The following is a 12,473-nucleotide window of genomic DNA, read 5'->3' as shown; positions in this document are numbered from 1 at the left end:
TTTCTTCCAATCTCAGGTGTAAAGAATGCTGATGAAAACGAACTGAAGGAGATCGCCTCTGAACCAGACAGCACTCATGTCTACAATGTTGCTGACTTCAGCTACATGAATTCCATTGTAGAAGGACTTACAAAGATAGTGTGCTCAAGAGTCGAAGAACAGGAAAAGGAAATCAAAGGTAACTGAGAAACTTGGAAATGTCACTCTTTTGCTTCATGTAGATATTATCTATGCAGATTGATTACAAAATCTGGAAAAGATTCTGGCCGTACAAGAAGGATCACCATTTTGGGTGGCTGAAGTGATTGTATGTTATTGTCTAAAAACTAGGAACGTTGTTGGCTACACTGGGGGCTCCTACAGATTTGACCACGTCTGAAGTGACAGCCAGAGGATTCCGTGTGAATTGGACTCATGCACCAGGCAAAGTGGAAAAATACAGAGTTGTCTACTATCCCACTAGAGGTGGGCAGCCAGAGGAGGTAATGGAGTTTTAAATGATCACAGGCTTAACGGTATGAAAATGTTTGATAGATGGAGGAAGACAGAACTCACCAACTTAGAAATTGTTGAGAACGTTGGAGCATTCATGGATCTGACCCGTAGTCCGCTCATCTAGCCAGGTATCCTGTGGCCACCCAGATGTCCACGGGAACCCCACAGGTGGTCCTGATTTATCCGTATTGACCTAATTGATAAATTAGTCATAACCTCCTACTGAAACTAAACCTATGGGGTAACTGCATCTGCGTCTTCCCTACCTCTTATGTCTCTCCTTGTGTTGAAATCCAGGTTGTAGGCTCTTTGGAGGCAGGAATCCGTCATTTATTCATGGTCTTCTGTTAAGCACTTTGTATGTTGATGGTGGTGTGTCAATCTCTCTCTCTCTCTCTCTCTCATTCCCCCCTCAAAAGTATTGCCACTGAGGGGGAACACTAACTAGGGATGGGCGAAGGAGTGATGTTTGAGATTGCTAGGGTCCTTTGAATATTGTCTCGCTGCTCATCTTGTGCCGGATTCGTGTTCACGTTTGTGATCGCTGCTCGCACTGTACGAATGGGAAAATTACATAAATTGAGCAGCGACTGAACATGAAATCTGTGCAGACTTCCTAATTTGCACAACTTTCCCCCATAGACCAAAGTGGGTTGATTCAGTCTATAGGGGAAATTTGCGCGGATTAGGAAATTTGTGCAAAAGCGAACTGGAAGAGTTGCGCAAATTGAACACGAGCACATGTCCGGCAATTTGTGAACAGTTTTGACGGACACGTGCTTCTGCGCACAGTTGCATTTGGGGCTTTGAACAGGGCATGCTCGCATGTTTTGTGAGCAAAAATGAAAATTGTCATACAAACCAGTGGGGTTTAAGAGGGAAAATGTTCTAGATTAAGTATGTGAAATGTACTGTTCAGGCCGACCATCAGACTTTGGGGGGACTTCAGCAAATATGTCCTCCTTGGGGTCTTCTTAATATATAACCAAGGCAGGTCAATTGAAGGGCTGCTCCCATAGAGCGGTATCTTTAACATCAGCCAACCCCAAAGCCCATCTGCAGCTTTTCTGCCCCCTTCCTCTGGAGGGAAGCCATGTGGACTATACTATCACCAACTGCCAGGGACCAGAAGAGACTGCTCCTACCTACACCCTTAATTATATTGCACTTTTATGTGTATTTTAATGGTAATCTGTTTTGGAGCCAGTCTTCGCTGGAAAGCAGAATACAAATGTAATGAATAAATAAGGCCCAATTTCACTTGTGCATCTCCCAATGGGATGCCACTGTTATGGGCTGGGCTTCAAGGTCTTACTCTCATCTTGAGCCTTTTCTGGGAAAAGATGGACATATTTAGTGGCTGTTCATCAACTGGAAATGTACTTCTTTTGGTTTCTTCTTCACTTGGAACTGTCAAGGCCTATTTCCAACTGAAGGAGAAAGGTTGCTTTATATACATTTTAAAACACTTTTTAATTAAGTCTCCCCCATCATACAGGTGGTGGTGGATGGCAGTGTTTCAACAGCTGTATTGAAAAACCTGATGTCTCTAACTGAATACCAGATAGCTGTATTTGCCATATATGTTAGCTCTGCCAGTGAAGGCCTCCGGGGTACAGAAACTACACGTAAGTTGTGGAATGGAAGAAAAGACACCAAGTATTTGATTCAAAGGACACAATCCTATGCATGTTTAGGCATAAAAAAATCCTACAACTTCCAGCATGCCCCAGCCAGGCATAGGTTTCCACCCTAATTTGTGTTTTTTAACTGGGTAGCTTTTCACTGCTTAAATCTGGTAATTCCGGGTTTGAAGCTATATCTGATGAGATATTGTATAAGGTTTGAAAGCTTGCTGCTTTCCATGTTTTAGAGACTGATGCTTGGCATGAGTGCCGAAACAACAGGTGACACTAAATGCGTCATTAGAAAGCAAGTCAGAGATTTTTAAAGTAGGGGGGAGAGATTTCATTGGGACCACAGCTTGCAAGGAGGAGAATTTAACCCTTCCCTCCCCAGCTGTGATCCCCATGAAAATGCCCTCTCCTGTGCTGCCTTAGGGAGGAAAAGATTCCATTGGTACTGATAAGAGCTTTTCCCCACTAAGGCTAATAGTCATCTGGGTCAGGGGGTTGTTAGAATTTTGGATGGGGAGAGAAGGGTTGAACCTCTCCTCCCTGCATGCTGTGCTCCTGATGAAAATTGAGGGGTGTGTGTACACACTTATTATATTTTTTTAAAACCCTGATGTGCGTTCCGAAGATGCATTTAATGTCTCATGTAATTTGATCCTGAGTTTGCCATCGTGTTGGAGAATCATAGAATCATTGTTTACTTTTTTCTGACATTCTCCTTTGGATAGGGTTACCAGTGGAAATGCCCCCACATGGTCACGCTTTATAAACTACTTTTTAAATGTGATGAAATAGAATGTGAATATATGACAGTGCCTTCACAAGAAAACTTAAGTTGAGAAAATATATGAGGCAATCCTTTCATGTCAGAATCAAGACTTGACTTTCCTAATAAGGCAGTTAAGTCCATACATTGGGATATGACCAGAGGAATTTCTGTGACATAGATCCCGTATGTGAATATTTCAAAAGCTTCCACATCAGGAAAATTGATGGTGTTTGATCATTTTCTCTGACATAATAACTTCTGAGTTTTTCATGTGAAGGCTATTTCATTCAAAAGCTCCCCATGCAAACATACTGTAAAAGCTCCCTTCCACTTAGACGTCTGCAATAACGATCAGTTGGCCTCGAGTACGGAGCTTTACCCTTGCAGTCTAGTCCTATGCATGTTTATTTGGATGCAAGATTTACTGAGTACAATAGGGCTTACTCCTCAGTAAATGCACACAGATTACAGTCTTAGGGTGCTATCCTATGCATATTTAGACAGAAAAAGGTCCTACGACTCCCAGGATTCCCCAGCCAGCAGAGCCAGACATGGAAACAATATCTTATATACCACGAAGCTCCAATCGGATATTATAGTTATTCAGTCTTAGTCACAATCTACACTTTTGGCACCCTGCATGATGAACGGTACCTGCCAAAGTTGCCTCTTCTAAAGGGCTATTAGGAGTACAGGAACCCTGTCCTCTTTTGTGTCTGTTACCAGAACAAAGTGTTTCCCAATCTTCTGATGGCTGAGATATTTTTTCCCCTGAATTAAAATATGAGACACACTTCACTCAAAGATTTACTTTTAGAGTAAGAATTACCTGCCCTCAGAGGAACCCACCTCTATATTCTGCATGTGTCACGGATCTGGCAGTGTCTCCTTATTGGCCACAGGCAAGCCCCAGAAGCAGAAAATGGGAATCTTCCTCTAAGGATTAATAATTCTAGAACATAGGAAGCTGATGTACACCAAGTCAGACAAGTTGCATCTAACCCAGTATTGCTTAATCTGATTGGCAGAACCTCTAGGATAGCTTTTGCCAACCTGGTCCCCTCCAGATGTGTTGGATGACATCTTCCATCACAGCCATCATTTATGTGTTCCTTCCCATCACAAAAAGCAGTCTTGAAGTGACTTATACTGGCTGACTGGGAGTGTTGGGAGTTGTAGTCCAACAAATCTGGAGTGCACCAGGTTGGGGAAGGCTGTTCTAGACTGAGGTCTTTCACATCTCCTGCTACCTGATCCTTTAACAGGAGATGCCAGGGATTGAATTTGGGACCTTCTGCTTATAGAACCCTATGGATACATAGGGTTGTATCCAGTGCTAGTCCTACTTAGAGTAGGTCCATTGAAATGAATGGGAGTTAAGGTAAACTGAAATTGGATACAACCCATATGCTCTACCACTGAGGTATAGTTTCTCCCCTTTTGCTCCATGTCTGCATTGGGAGTGACCAAATTATCTATGTGGGCTCAACATAGTGACACAATGGAATTATCCACCTCCCACAGAGACTGATTGAAAGGTCAGGACAATGAATCATACAGAGACACTGCAGGCAACATCTGTGAGTGTGGATTCTTTGGGCTTTCACTGTTCAGTCAATGAGTATTTCTACACTGGGCATTTATTGTGTACTTGTCATTCCCTACTGATGATTGTTTATGGATTCTTTAGATGATGTCATGACCCTCCAGTTTCACTTCTGTGTCTAACCAGCACTTTCGATAAGTTGTTTTAGGGCAGGGAAAATGTGGCATTTAATTGTGAAAGCCAAAGAAAGTGCCATTTTCTCTTGCTTATGCACTGTTTTGCTGTACCACAGTGCCACTTAGAGGTTATGTAGTGGAAAAGCAGGAAAGGAAATGCTCCTCATGTAGTGCTTGGATCTCAGTTCTGCGACGAAACTAAAAATAAACGCAGCTAATTAACAGCCCTGTGTAGAAAAGCTCAATGTATGCCTTACTGCACATCAGCAATTCACAGCGGTCTACTGTGCCCCGATATTGGGAATTACAGTCCTATATGCACATTTACTTACTGAACTCAATGGAATTTACTTTTAAATAAACATTGTTTGCACTGTAGAAGAATTAAAATATATATAGCCCAGACAAATGTATCATCAACCCTGGTGAGGAATTGGTTAATGACTAACTCCATGATAACAGAGCCACATACTGACCCAGTAACGTCATTTCCCATAGCACCTGGTACTCTTTTGAAGTCACTCATTCAAGTTCTGACTAAGCCTAGTCCTGTGTATTTTCTGAGAACCACTGCCTAAGGTGGAATGTCTCCAAGCATTGTTTTAACAAATCTTTGCTGGAGTGTCATAAAGCGATACTCTGAGATGTGTAAATATTAATCACTCCAGGTAAAATGTTAAGTATTTTTTTATGCTGGCAGGGGGAGTTTATGGAAAAATTACAGTTACATATTTCACATTTCTGGGAGATGGTGACAGATTAAAATGATCTGCAAATACGAAAACCCATACATTCGTGCACAGAGTGCATTAAACACAATTTTGACTGAACATAGCAGTTAGCGGCTGAGATAAATACATTCATGCCATGGGTGTGTGAGACATGGAAAGTGATAAAGATAAGTGCATTTTTGGTGAAGGTTCAGAGAAAAGTGGCCAGTAATAAGTTCAAGATGGACATTCTCTCTTTTGTACATGACCTTTGGCCCAGATCATCTGAGAAGGAGGAGAGCCAGTGCGGTGTAGTGGTTAGAGTGTTGGACTGGGACTCGGGAGATCTAAGTCCCTGCTCAGCCATGAAGCTCACTGGGTGACTTTGGGTCAGTCGCTGACTCTCAGCCTAACTTACTTCACAGGATTGTTGTGAGGATAAAAAATGGAGAGAAGGAGGATAATGTAAGCCGCCTTGGGTTCCTTGCAAGAGGAAAAAAGGTGGGATATGATATAATAGGCCACTGTGACCTGTCTTCATGCAGTCAGGGGTCATGGCTCAGTAGTAAAGCACTTGCTTTGCATGGAGAAGGTGCCAGGTTCAATCCCTGGTGTCTCCAGGTAGGGGTGGAAAAGCTTCTGGCTGAAACCCTGGAGAGCAACTGCCAGTAGGGGTGGATGAAAGTCACTTACCTGTCCTCGAAGCTTGTTCGCGGTGGGGGGGAGGCGCTTCGCTGGTCCCCCTGCGAAGTTCAGGCCAGGGGGGGAGGCTTCCCGCCTCGCCTGGCTGAAATTCAGGCCGGGGGGGAGGCTTCCCGCCTCGCCCGGCCGAAATTCAGGCCGGGGAGGAGGCGCCTCACCTCGCCCGGCCGCGAACTCAAAAGTTTTTTTTTTTTTTAAAAACGCCCCTGTGATAGGCTACGTGACGATTAACGTAGCCTATCACGGCTGACTTTGCAGATCTAGCCGTGATAGGCTACGTTAATCGTCACATAGCCTATCACGGGGGCGTTTTTTTTTTAATTGGAATGGCGGGGGCGGCAGCCAGTCGAAAGACCGGCTGCCGCTCCCGCCCTGGACGAACACCCGCCAAACTGCCGGCCGGACCCGCCGCCGGGAGGGACATTCGGCAAAGGTAAGTCCTGTCCCGGGGGTGTGTGCGGGGGGCAGGGGGGGTGCGGAGAATTTCTCCCCGAAACTTGTTCGGGGGGCTGAACACGTTGGCGCTCGGCCCCCCGAAGTTTCGGGGAGAAATTCTCCGCCATCCCTAACCAGTCCGTGTTGACAGTACGAGGCTAGATGGTCTGACTCAGTATAAGGCACTTTCCTATGTTCTTACTTCACCCAGTCGTGGTGGCATGGGAAATTGCAGTCAAATGACTAGTTTACAGTAATACTCTGAGTGACCAGGGTTCCAGAATGCACAGAAGCCTTTGTGCTTAGGCTTCCCCCTGTGTAGAAGTCCACTGTGTGGACGTTGGGAACAGGGCCAGGAAGCTGTGCAACAGGACTGTCTGCTGGTAGAATGGAAACTGCTGGCACAACATTTTCTTTGTCCCCACGCAGCTCTCTGTGCACCCACTTCATCTGCTCCAGGAGTGGGGGACACTCTGGAGCAGATTAGAAAGGCATGGGGGGGGGGCTGCAGGGGGCAGGAGAGCAAGGGGAAGTCCCGTCATGCAAGTGGAAGTCCACTTGGATTTAAGCCAGATTGTCCCCAGTAAGTAGAATGAGGAAAGTAGTAGAAAAGTATAAAACATGATGATCCTGTTTTTCCTACAAAATGACCAAATAGGACTGCAGAAATAAGCCATTCTACACTTTGTTAATCAGTCAACCTTAGTCTTAATAATTAGCAATAACTCTAGTAATATTGGCGTTCAGACAACATTTGTTGATCAATCATTCCAAAAAGCCATTGGATTTATTGTAAGCTAATGTTTTTTACAGGAAGTTATTCGAACTGCACCCCTCGAAGAAACTATTGGATACTGGGCTGCCTTGAGTGCCCTTTTCTTGGTAGAAATCCGGGGTACAAATAAAACAAATAAGTAATGGATATTGTTTTCCCCACTGCAGTTGCTTTGCCAATGGCATCCAATCTGGAGCTGTATGGCGTGTCACACAGCAGCATGAGAGCAAAGTGGAATGGAGTAGCGGGTGCAACTGGCTATATGATTCTGTACGCACCTCTAACTGATGGCCTAGCAGCAGATGAAAAGGAGGTGAGGGAGCTTAGCCGCACTTGGAAATGTTGCTCTGGATGCAGAATAAAGGATGTGATGAATCCTTGCTTCGGAGTGTGTGCCGATATTCTTGAAAGGCAGGGGTGGAGAACCTTTTTGTTGTTCAGGGCCACATTTTGGCAGGGGGTGTAATCTGCTGGGGGCTGCAAGTCAGTGGTGAGCGATCCAAAGTGTGCAGGATACTCCTTTTCTCTCTTTCTGCCACTCCCTCCCACACACACACTTCTCTCTCTCTCCCTCTCTGACAACTCTCTCCCTATCTCCCTCCCACCCTCTCTCTCTCTCTCTCTCTCTCTCTCTCTCTCTCTCTCCCTCCCTCCTCTTCATTTCCCTCTGTGACCAGTGAGCTGGTGGAGGAGAAACAGATCACTCTTGCCAGAAGTCTGAACTGATCACTTGCAGAGGGCTTTTGAAATTAGACCGAGGGCCAGAGGTTGCCCACCCCTGCTGAAAAGATTCACTTTCCCCATGAAACAATTTATGAGAACATATATGTTAATTTAAACCCTGGGAGGGTAGAAGGTAGACTGTGGACAATTGATGGACCACTGGCCAATTTGTGCTGGACCACCTAAGTTTCTACTGGTTGTTGGTATTCTTGCACAGGGATTCTAGTAAAAAAATAAAATTAAATTAAACACCCCAAACTGAAATCAAAGCCAGGGCCTGCAGGAGAGGCTACCACCACCCCCGGGGAAGAGGCGGGCCTGCTGCTGCTGGGCCTGCTGCTGCTGCTGCCGCCACTACCACCACCACCAGGCCTTCCCTGGAGACTTCTGCCTGGCAGACCGCCAGTCCCTGCAGGACCAGGCCCCCAGGTACCGAGCCAGCTGTGCTGCTCCACCTGCCCCTCCCTGGAGGGGCTACATAAGCTGGCTGGCTGAGGTGGCCTGGGAGAGCCAGGGCCTGCAGGAGAGGCCGCCGCCGCCGCCGCCGCCGCCGCCGCCGCCGCCGCCGCCGCCACCACCACCACCACCACCACCACCACTGGGGAAGAGGCGTGCCTGCTGCTGCCGCCACTACCACCAGGCCTTCCCTGTGGACTCCGGCCTGGCATTATTTTTAAGGGGGGTTTTAATTGTTTGTTTGTTTTTCTGGGGGATTTTGTTGCGTTTTTAGGGGTGGGTAGCCTGCCTGATAGGCGGGAGCGAGGGGGCATGTGTCCACCTGATGGAGGCAGTGGGGGGAGTGTTGGGGGCCAGAACATACCGAGGCTGGGTGGCAGGCGCTGGCGGAGCGCTAGGGGCAGGCCATGCCAGGTAAGGGGAACGAGGGAGAGATGTGTAATATCTGTCCCCTGCTCCGGGCCTGTCCAGAGCCAAAGGATGGCTGGGGGAGGCGTGACCCCATCTTCTGGCCTTCGTTTGCTGCTCTGCAACACCAGGTCTGTTACGCAGAAAACCTCCCTCATCCATGACATGATCCTGGATGAGGGTGCAGACCTGGCATGTATTACGGAGACCTGGCTGGCCGAGGCTGCTGCTCCAACCCTTGCAGCCATGTATCCAGCTGGATTTTCATATGCACAGCAGCCGAGGGCTGGGGATCGGGGAGGGGGAGTGGCTGTTATCTACCGAGAGTCCTTGGTCTTCACCAGGCCCCCTCTCCTGGAGACCAAGGTTGCTGAGTGCATGTACTGGAGGTTGGGCCCGAAGGGCAGTCTGGGGATTCTGCTCGTGTACCGTCCACCCCGCTGCACGACTGACTCCCTGGCCGAGGTGCTTGAGGTGGTCTCTGATGTGCGTGTGCAGTCCCCTAACTTACTGGTGTTGGGGGACTTCAACGTACATTTGGAGGCCATCCTCACAGGAGCACCTCGGGACTTCATGGAGACCATGGCCTCCTGGGAGCTGCACCATATTCTAACTGGGCCCACCCATGTAGCCGGTCATGCACTAGACCTTGTGTTTGTTTCTGAAGAAGCGGGGAGTGATCTGGAAGTCGGGGGTATATCCACCACCCCCTTGTCATGGTCCGATCACTATCTGGTGACGTTGGACTTCTCGGTTCCACAACCCCTCCGCAGGGGTGGAGGACCCATTAAAATGGTCCACCCCAGGCGTCTTATGGATCCAAATGGATTCCTGAACACGCTTGGGGATTCTCTGGGGCACGCCAACGGCCACTCGGTCGAGACCCTGGTGGGTGGGTGGAATGCCGCAATCACTGGGGCATTAGATCAGGTGGCTCCGAAACGCCCTCTCCCCCTGAACAGGGCTCGGACTGCACCATGGTTCAATCTGCGGTTACGAGCTCTGAAACAGGAGGTGAGACGGCTAGAGTGCCGGTGCTGGAAGTCTCGCTCCAAAGACGATCAGACACGGGCTAGAGCTGTATCTTCAGCCTATCACGTGGCGGTGAAGGCAGCAAAAAAGGAATATTATGCTGCCTCAATCGCGTCTGCAGAGTGCTGTCCCAGGAGGCTGTTCCAAGTGGTCCGGAGCCTGGTCGGTCCTGTGGCTCCGGAACCACTGGAGCATTCTAAGGCCTCCTGTGAGGCCTTGGCAAGGCACTTTGCAGATAAAATTGATCAGATTAGGTGTGTTACTCTGTATGCTATGGATACAGTTAGTGAGCAAGAGGCGGCCTGTGGCAAACCGGTTTTGTGGGATCGGTTCCAGCTTCTTCCTCCTGATGAAGTGGACAAGGTGCTTTCATCTGTAAGGCCGACCACCTGCTTACTTGATCCTTTCCCATCGTGGCTCATTATGGGCTGCAGAGAGAGACTGGGTGAGGGGATCAGGGCGGTGGTGAACGCCTCCCTTGAGGAGGGAGTGATGCCATCAGCCCTCAAGGAGGCAGTGATAAGACCGCTCTTAAAGAAGCCCTGCTTGGATCCTCAAGTTCTGAACAACTTTCGCCCAGTCTCAAATCTGCCATTTTTGGGCAAGGTGATTGAGCGGGTGGTGGCGGTGCAGTTGAAGGCACACTTGGAAGAAACTGATTATCTAGACCCATTTCAGTCAGGCTTCAGGCTTGCGCATGGGACAGAAACGGCCTTGGTCGCCTTGGTAGATGATATGAGGAGGGCTCTGGATAGGGGTGAATGCTCCTTCCTTGTTCTCCTCGACCTCTCAGCGGCTTTTGATACCGTTGAGCATGGTATCCTCCTGGACCGCCTGGAGGGGATGGGCATTGGAGACACCGTATTGCGGTGGTTCCGGTCCTTCCTTTCCGGCAGGTACCAGAGGGTAGCACTGGGAGAGGAGGTTTCGGACCCGTGGCCACTCACTTGTGGGGTGCCACAGGGTTCCATCCTCTCCCCGATGCTATTTAACATCTATGTGAAGCCGCTGGGGGCTATCATCAGGAGGTTTGGGGTGCAGTGTCATCAATATGCGGCTGACACACAGCTCTACCTCTCATTCAAATCTTCACCAAGGTTGGCCGTAGAATCCCTGTCCAAATGTCTGGAGACGGTGAGTGGCTGGATGGGGAGGAATAGGCTGAAGCTGAACCCTGACAAGACCGAGGCACTTTTGGTGGGAGACAAGAGGAGGCTGGGGGATGTTGACCTGGTGTTGAATGGGGTACGGCTACCCTTGAAAGACCAGGTCCGCAGCCTGGGGGTCATTTTGGACTCCCAGCTGTCCGTGGAGGCTCAGGTGTCAGCTGTGAGCCGGACAGCGCTGTATCAACTCCATCTGATACGGCGGCTGCGCCCCTTCCTTCCCGACCATCTGCTCCCATCGGTAGTACATGCCCTGGTCTCCTCTCGTTTAGACTACTGTAATGCGCCCTATGTGGGGTTACCCTTGAAGACGGTTCGGAAGCTGCAGCTGGTACAGAATGCGGCGGCTCGCCTGATTAAAGGCAGCCGCCGGCGAGATCACATCACTCCAGTGCTGAAGGAGTTGCACTGGTTACCAGTTGTTTTCCGGGCCAAATTCAAGGTGTTGGTTTTGACCTTTAAAACCTTATATGGTTCCGGCCCAGCCTATCTTAAGGAGCGCCTCCAACAGCACCAGACAGGCCGCTCAACAAGATCAGCCTTGGATGGCCTTCTCTCTGTCCCATCAGCCAGGACAGCTAGACTGGTGGGGACGAGGGAGAGGGCCTTTTCTGTGGTGGCCCCCACTCTGTGGAACTCCCTCCCTAGGGAACTCCATCATGCCCCCTCTTTAATGAGCTTCCGTCGTGCATTAAAAATGTGGCTGCTCAGGCAGGCATTTGGGGTGGGTTAGGGTATTTTAGAAAATGTTTTTATTGTAGGATTTTATTGTTTTATTGTATCTTGTACATTGCCCAGAGTGGCTGGGTGACCAGCCAGATGGGCGATTAATAAATTAAATAAAATAAATAAAATAAATACATAAAGATACTGCATAAAAATTGGTCTGTGTAAGTCAGGCCTACAGAATGTGTGATCTAGCAAGATGAATGCAACCCACCAGTCATGTATTGTGTCCTGCTGGGGTCTTGGCAACCTTGTTTAGGGAGTGCCAACTTGGGCACTACAAAACTGAATGTGGATGTCTATACAGCAGAGCTTTCCAAACTGTGTGCTGCGACACATTAGTGTGTTGGCAGCAGTGTGTAGGTGTGTTGCGCAAAATGCAGAAAATTGTGCGGAAGGGCACCACGGAGCTCCCTTACTCGCGTTTGCTTCCCTTGGCCCCTCCCCTAGAACTTCCTAAAGCAGCTAAGGCATAGCTGCTTTAACATTAGCTGCTTTAGGATCATGTGGCGTCTTGATGTAGGACGCACATGATTGGCGGTGTTGGAGCAATACAGCGAGGTAGAGGTGCGGGGCGAAGAGGGGAGGGGAGGCGCCACCCTGGGAGCAGAGCTTGGCCAACGCCGGCGCAGAGAAGTGGCAGCGGCCACCAGCCCTGTGAGATTTCGAGAGCGCCCTTTGCGGACTTCTGCACCGCCCTCCTGTGCGGCCAGAGTAGCG

General features: G+C 48.8%; 1 protein-coding gene across 1 annotated transcript in view; it reads left to right on the top strand.

Moving 5' to 3' along the window:
• The window catches only part of COL14A1 (collagen type XIV alpha 1 chain), a 208,779-nt gene that overhangs the window by 59,126 nt on the left and 137,180 nt on the right, over positions 1–12,473 (top strand). The window contains exons 9-12 of the mRNA XM_084848878.1: positions 17–178; positions 331–482; positions 1,994–2,123; positions 7,410–7,555. Of these exons, the coding sequence (XP_084705004.1) occupies positions 17–178; positions 331–482; positions 1,994–2,123; positions 7,410–7,555 (590 nt within the window). The remainder of the gene's footprint in view (positions 1–16; positions 179–330; positions 483–1,993; positions 2,124–7,409; positions 7,556–12,473) is intronic.

The sequence above is a fragment of the Heloderma suspectum genome, chromosome 4, assembly GCF_057233095.1.
Source record: "Heloderma suspectum isolate Gila_16-S chromosome 4, 16-S_ref, whole genome shotgun sequence".
NCBI classification, from domain to species: Eukaryota; Metazoa; Chordata; class Lepidosauria; order Squamata; family Helodermatidae; genus Heloderma; species Heloderma suspectum.
This window is presented reverse-complemented; position numbering and strand designations above follow the sequence as displayed.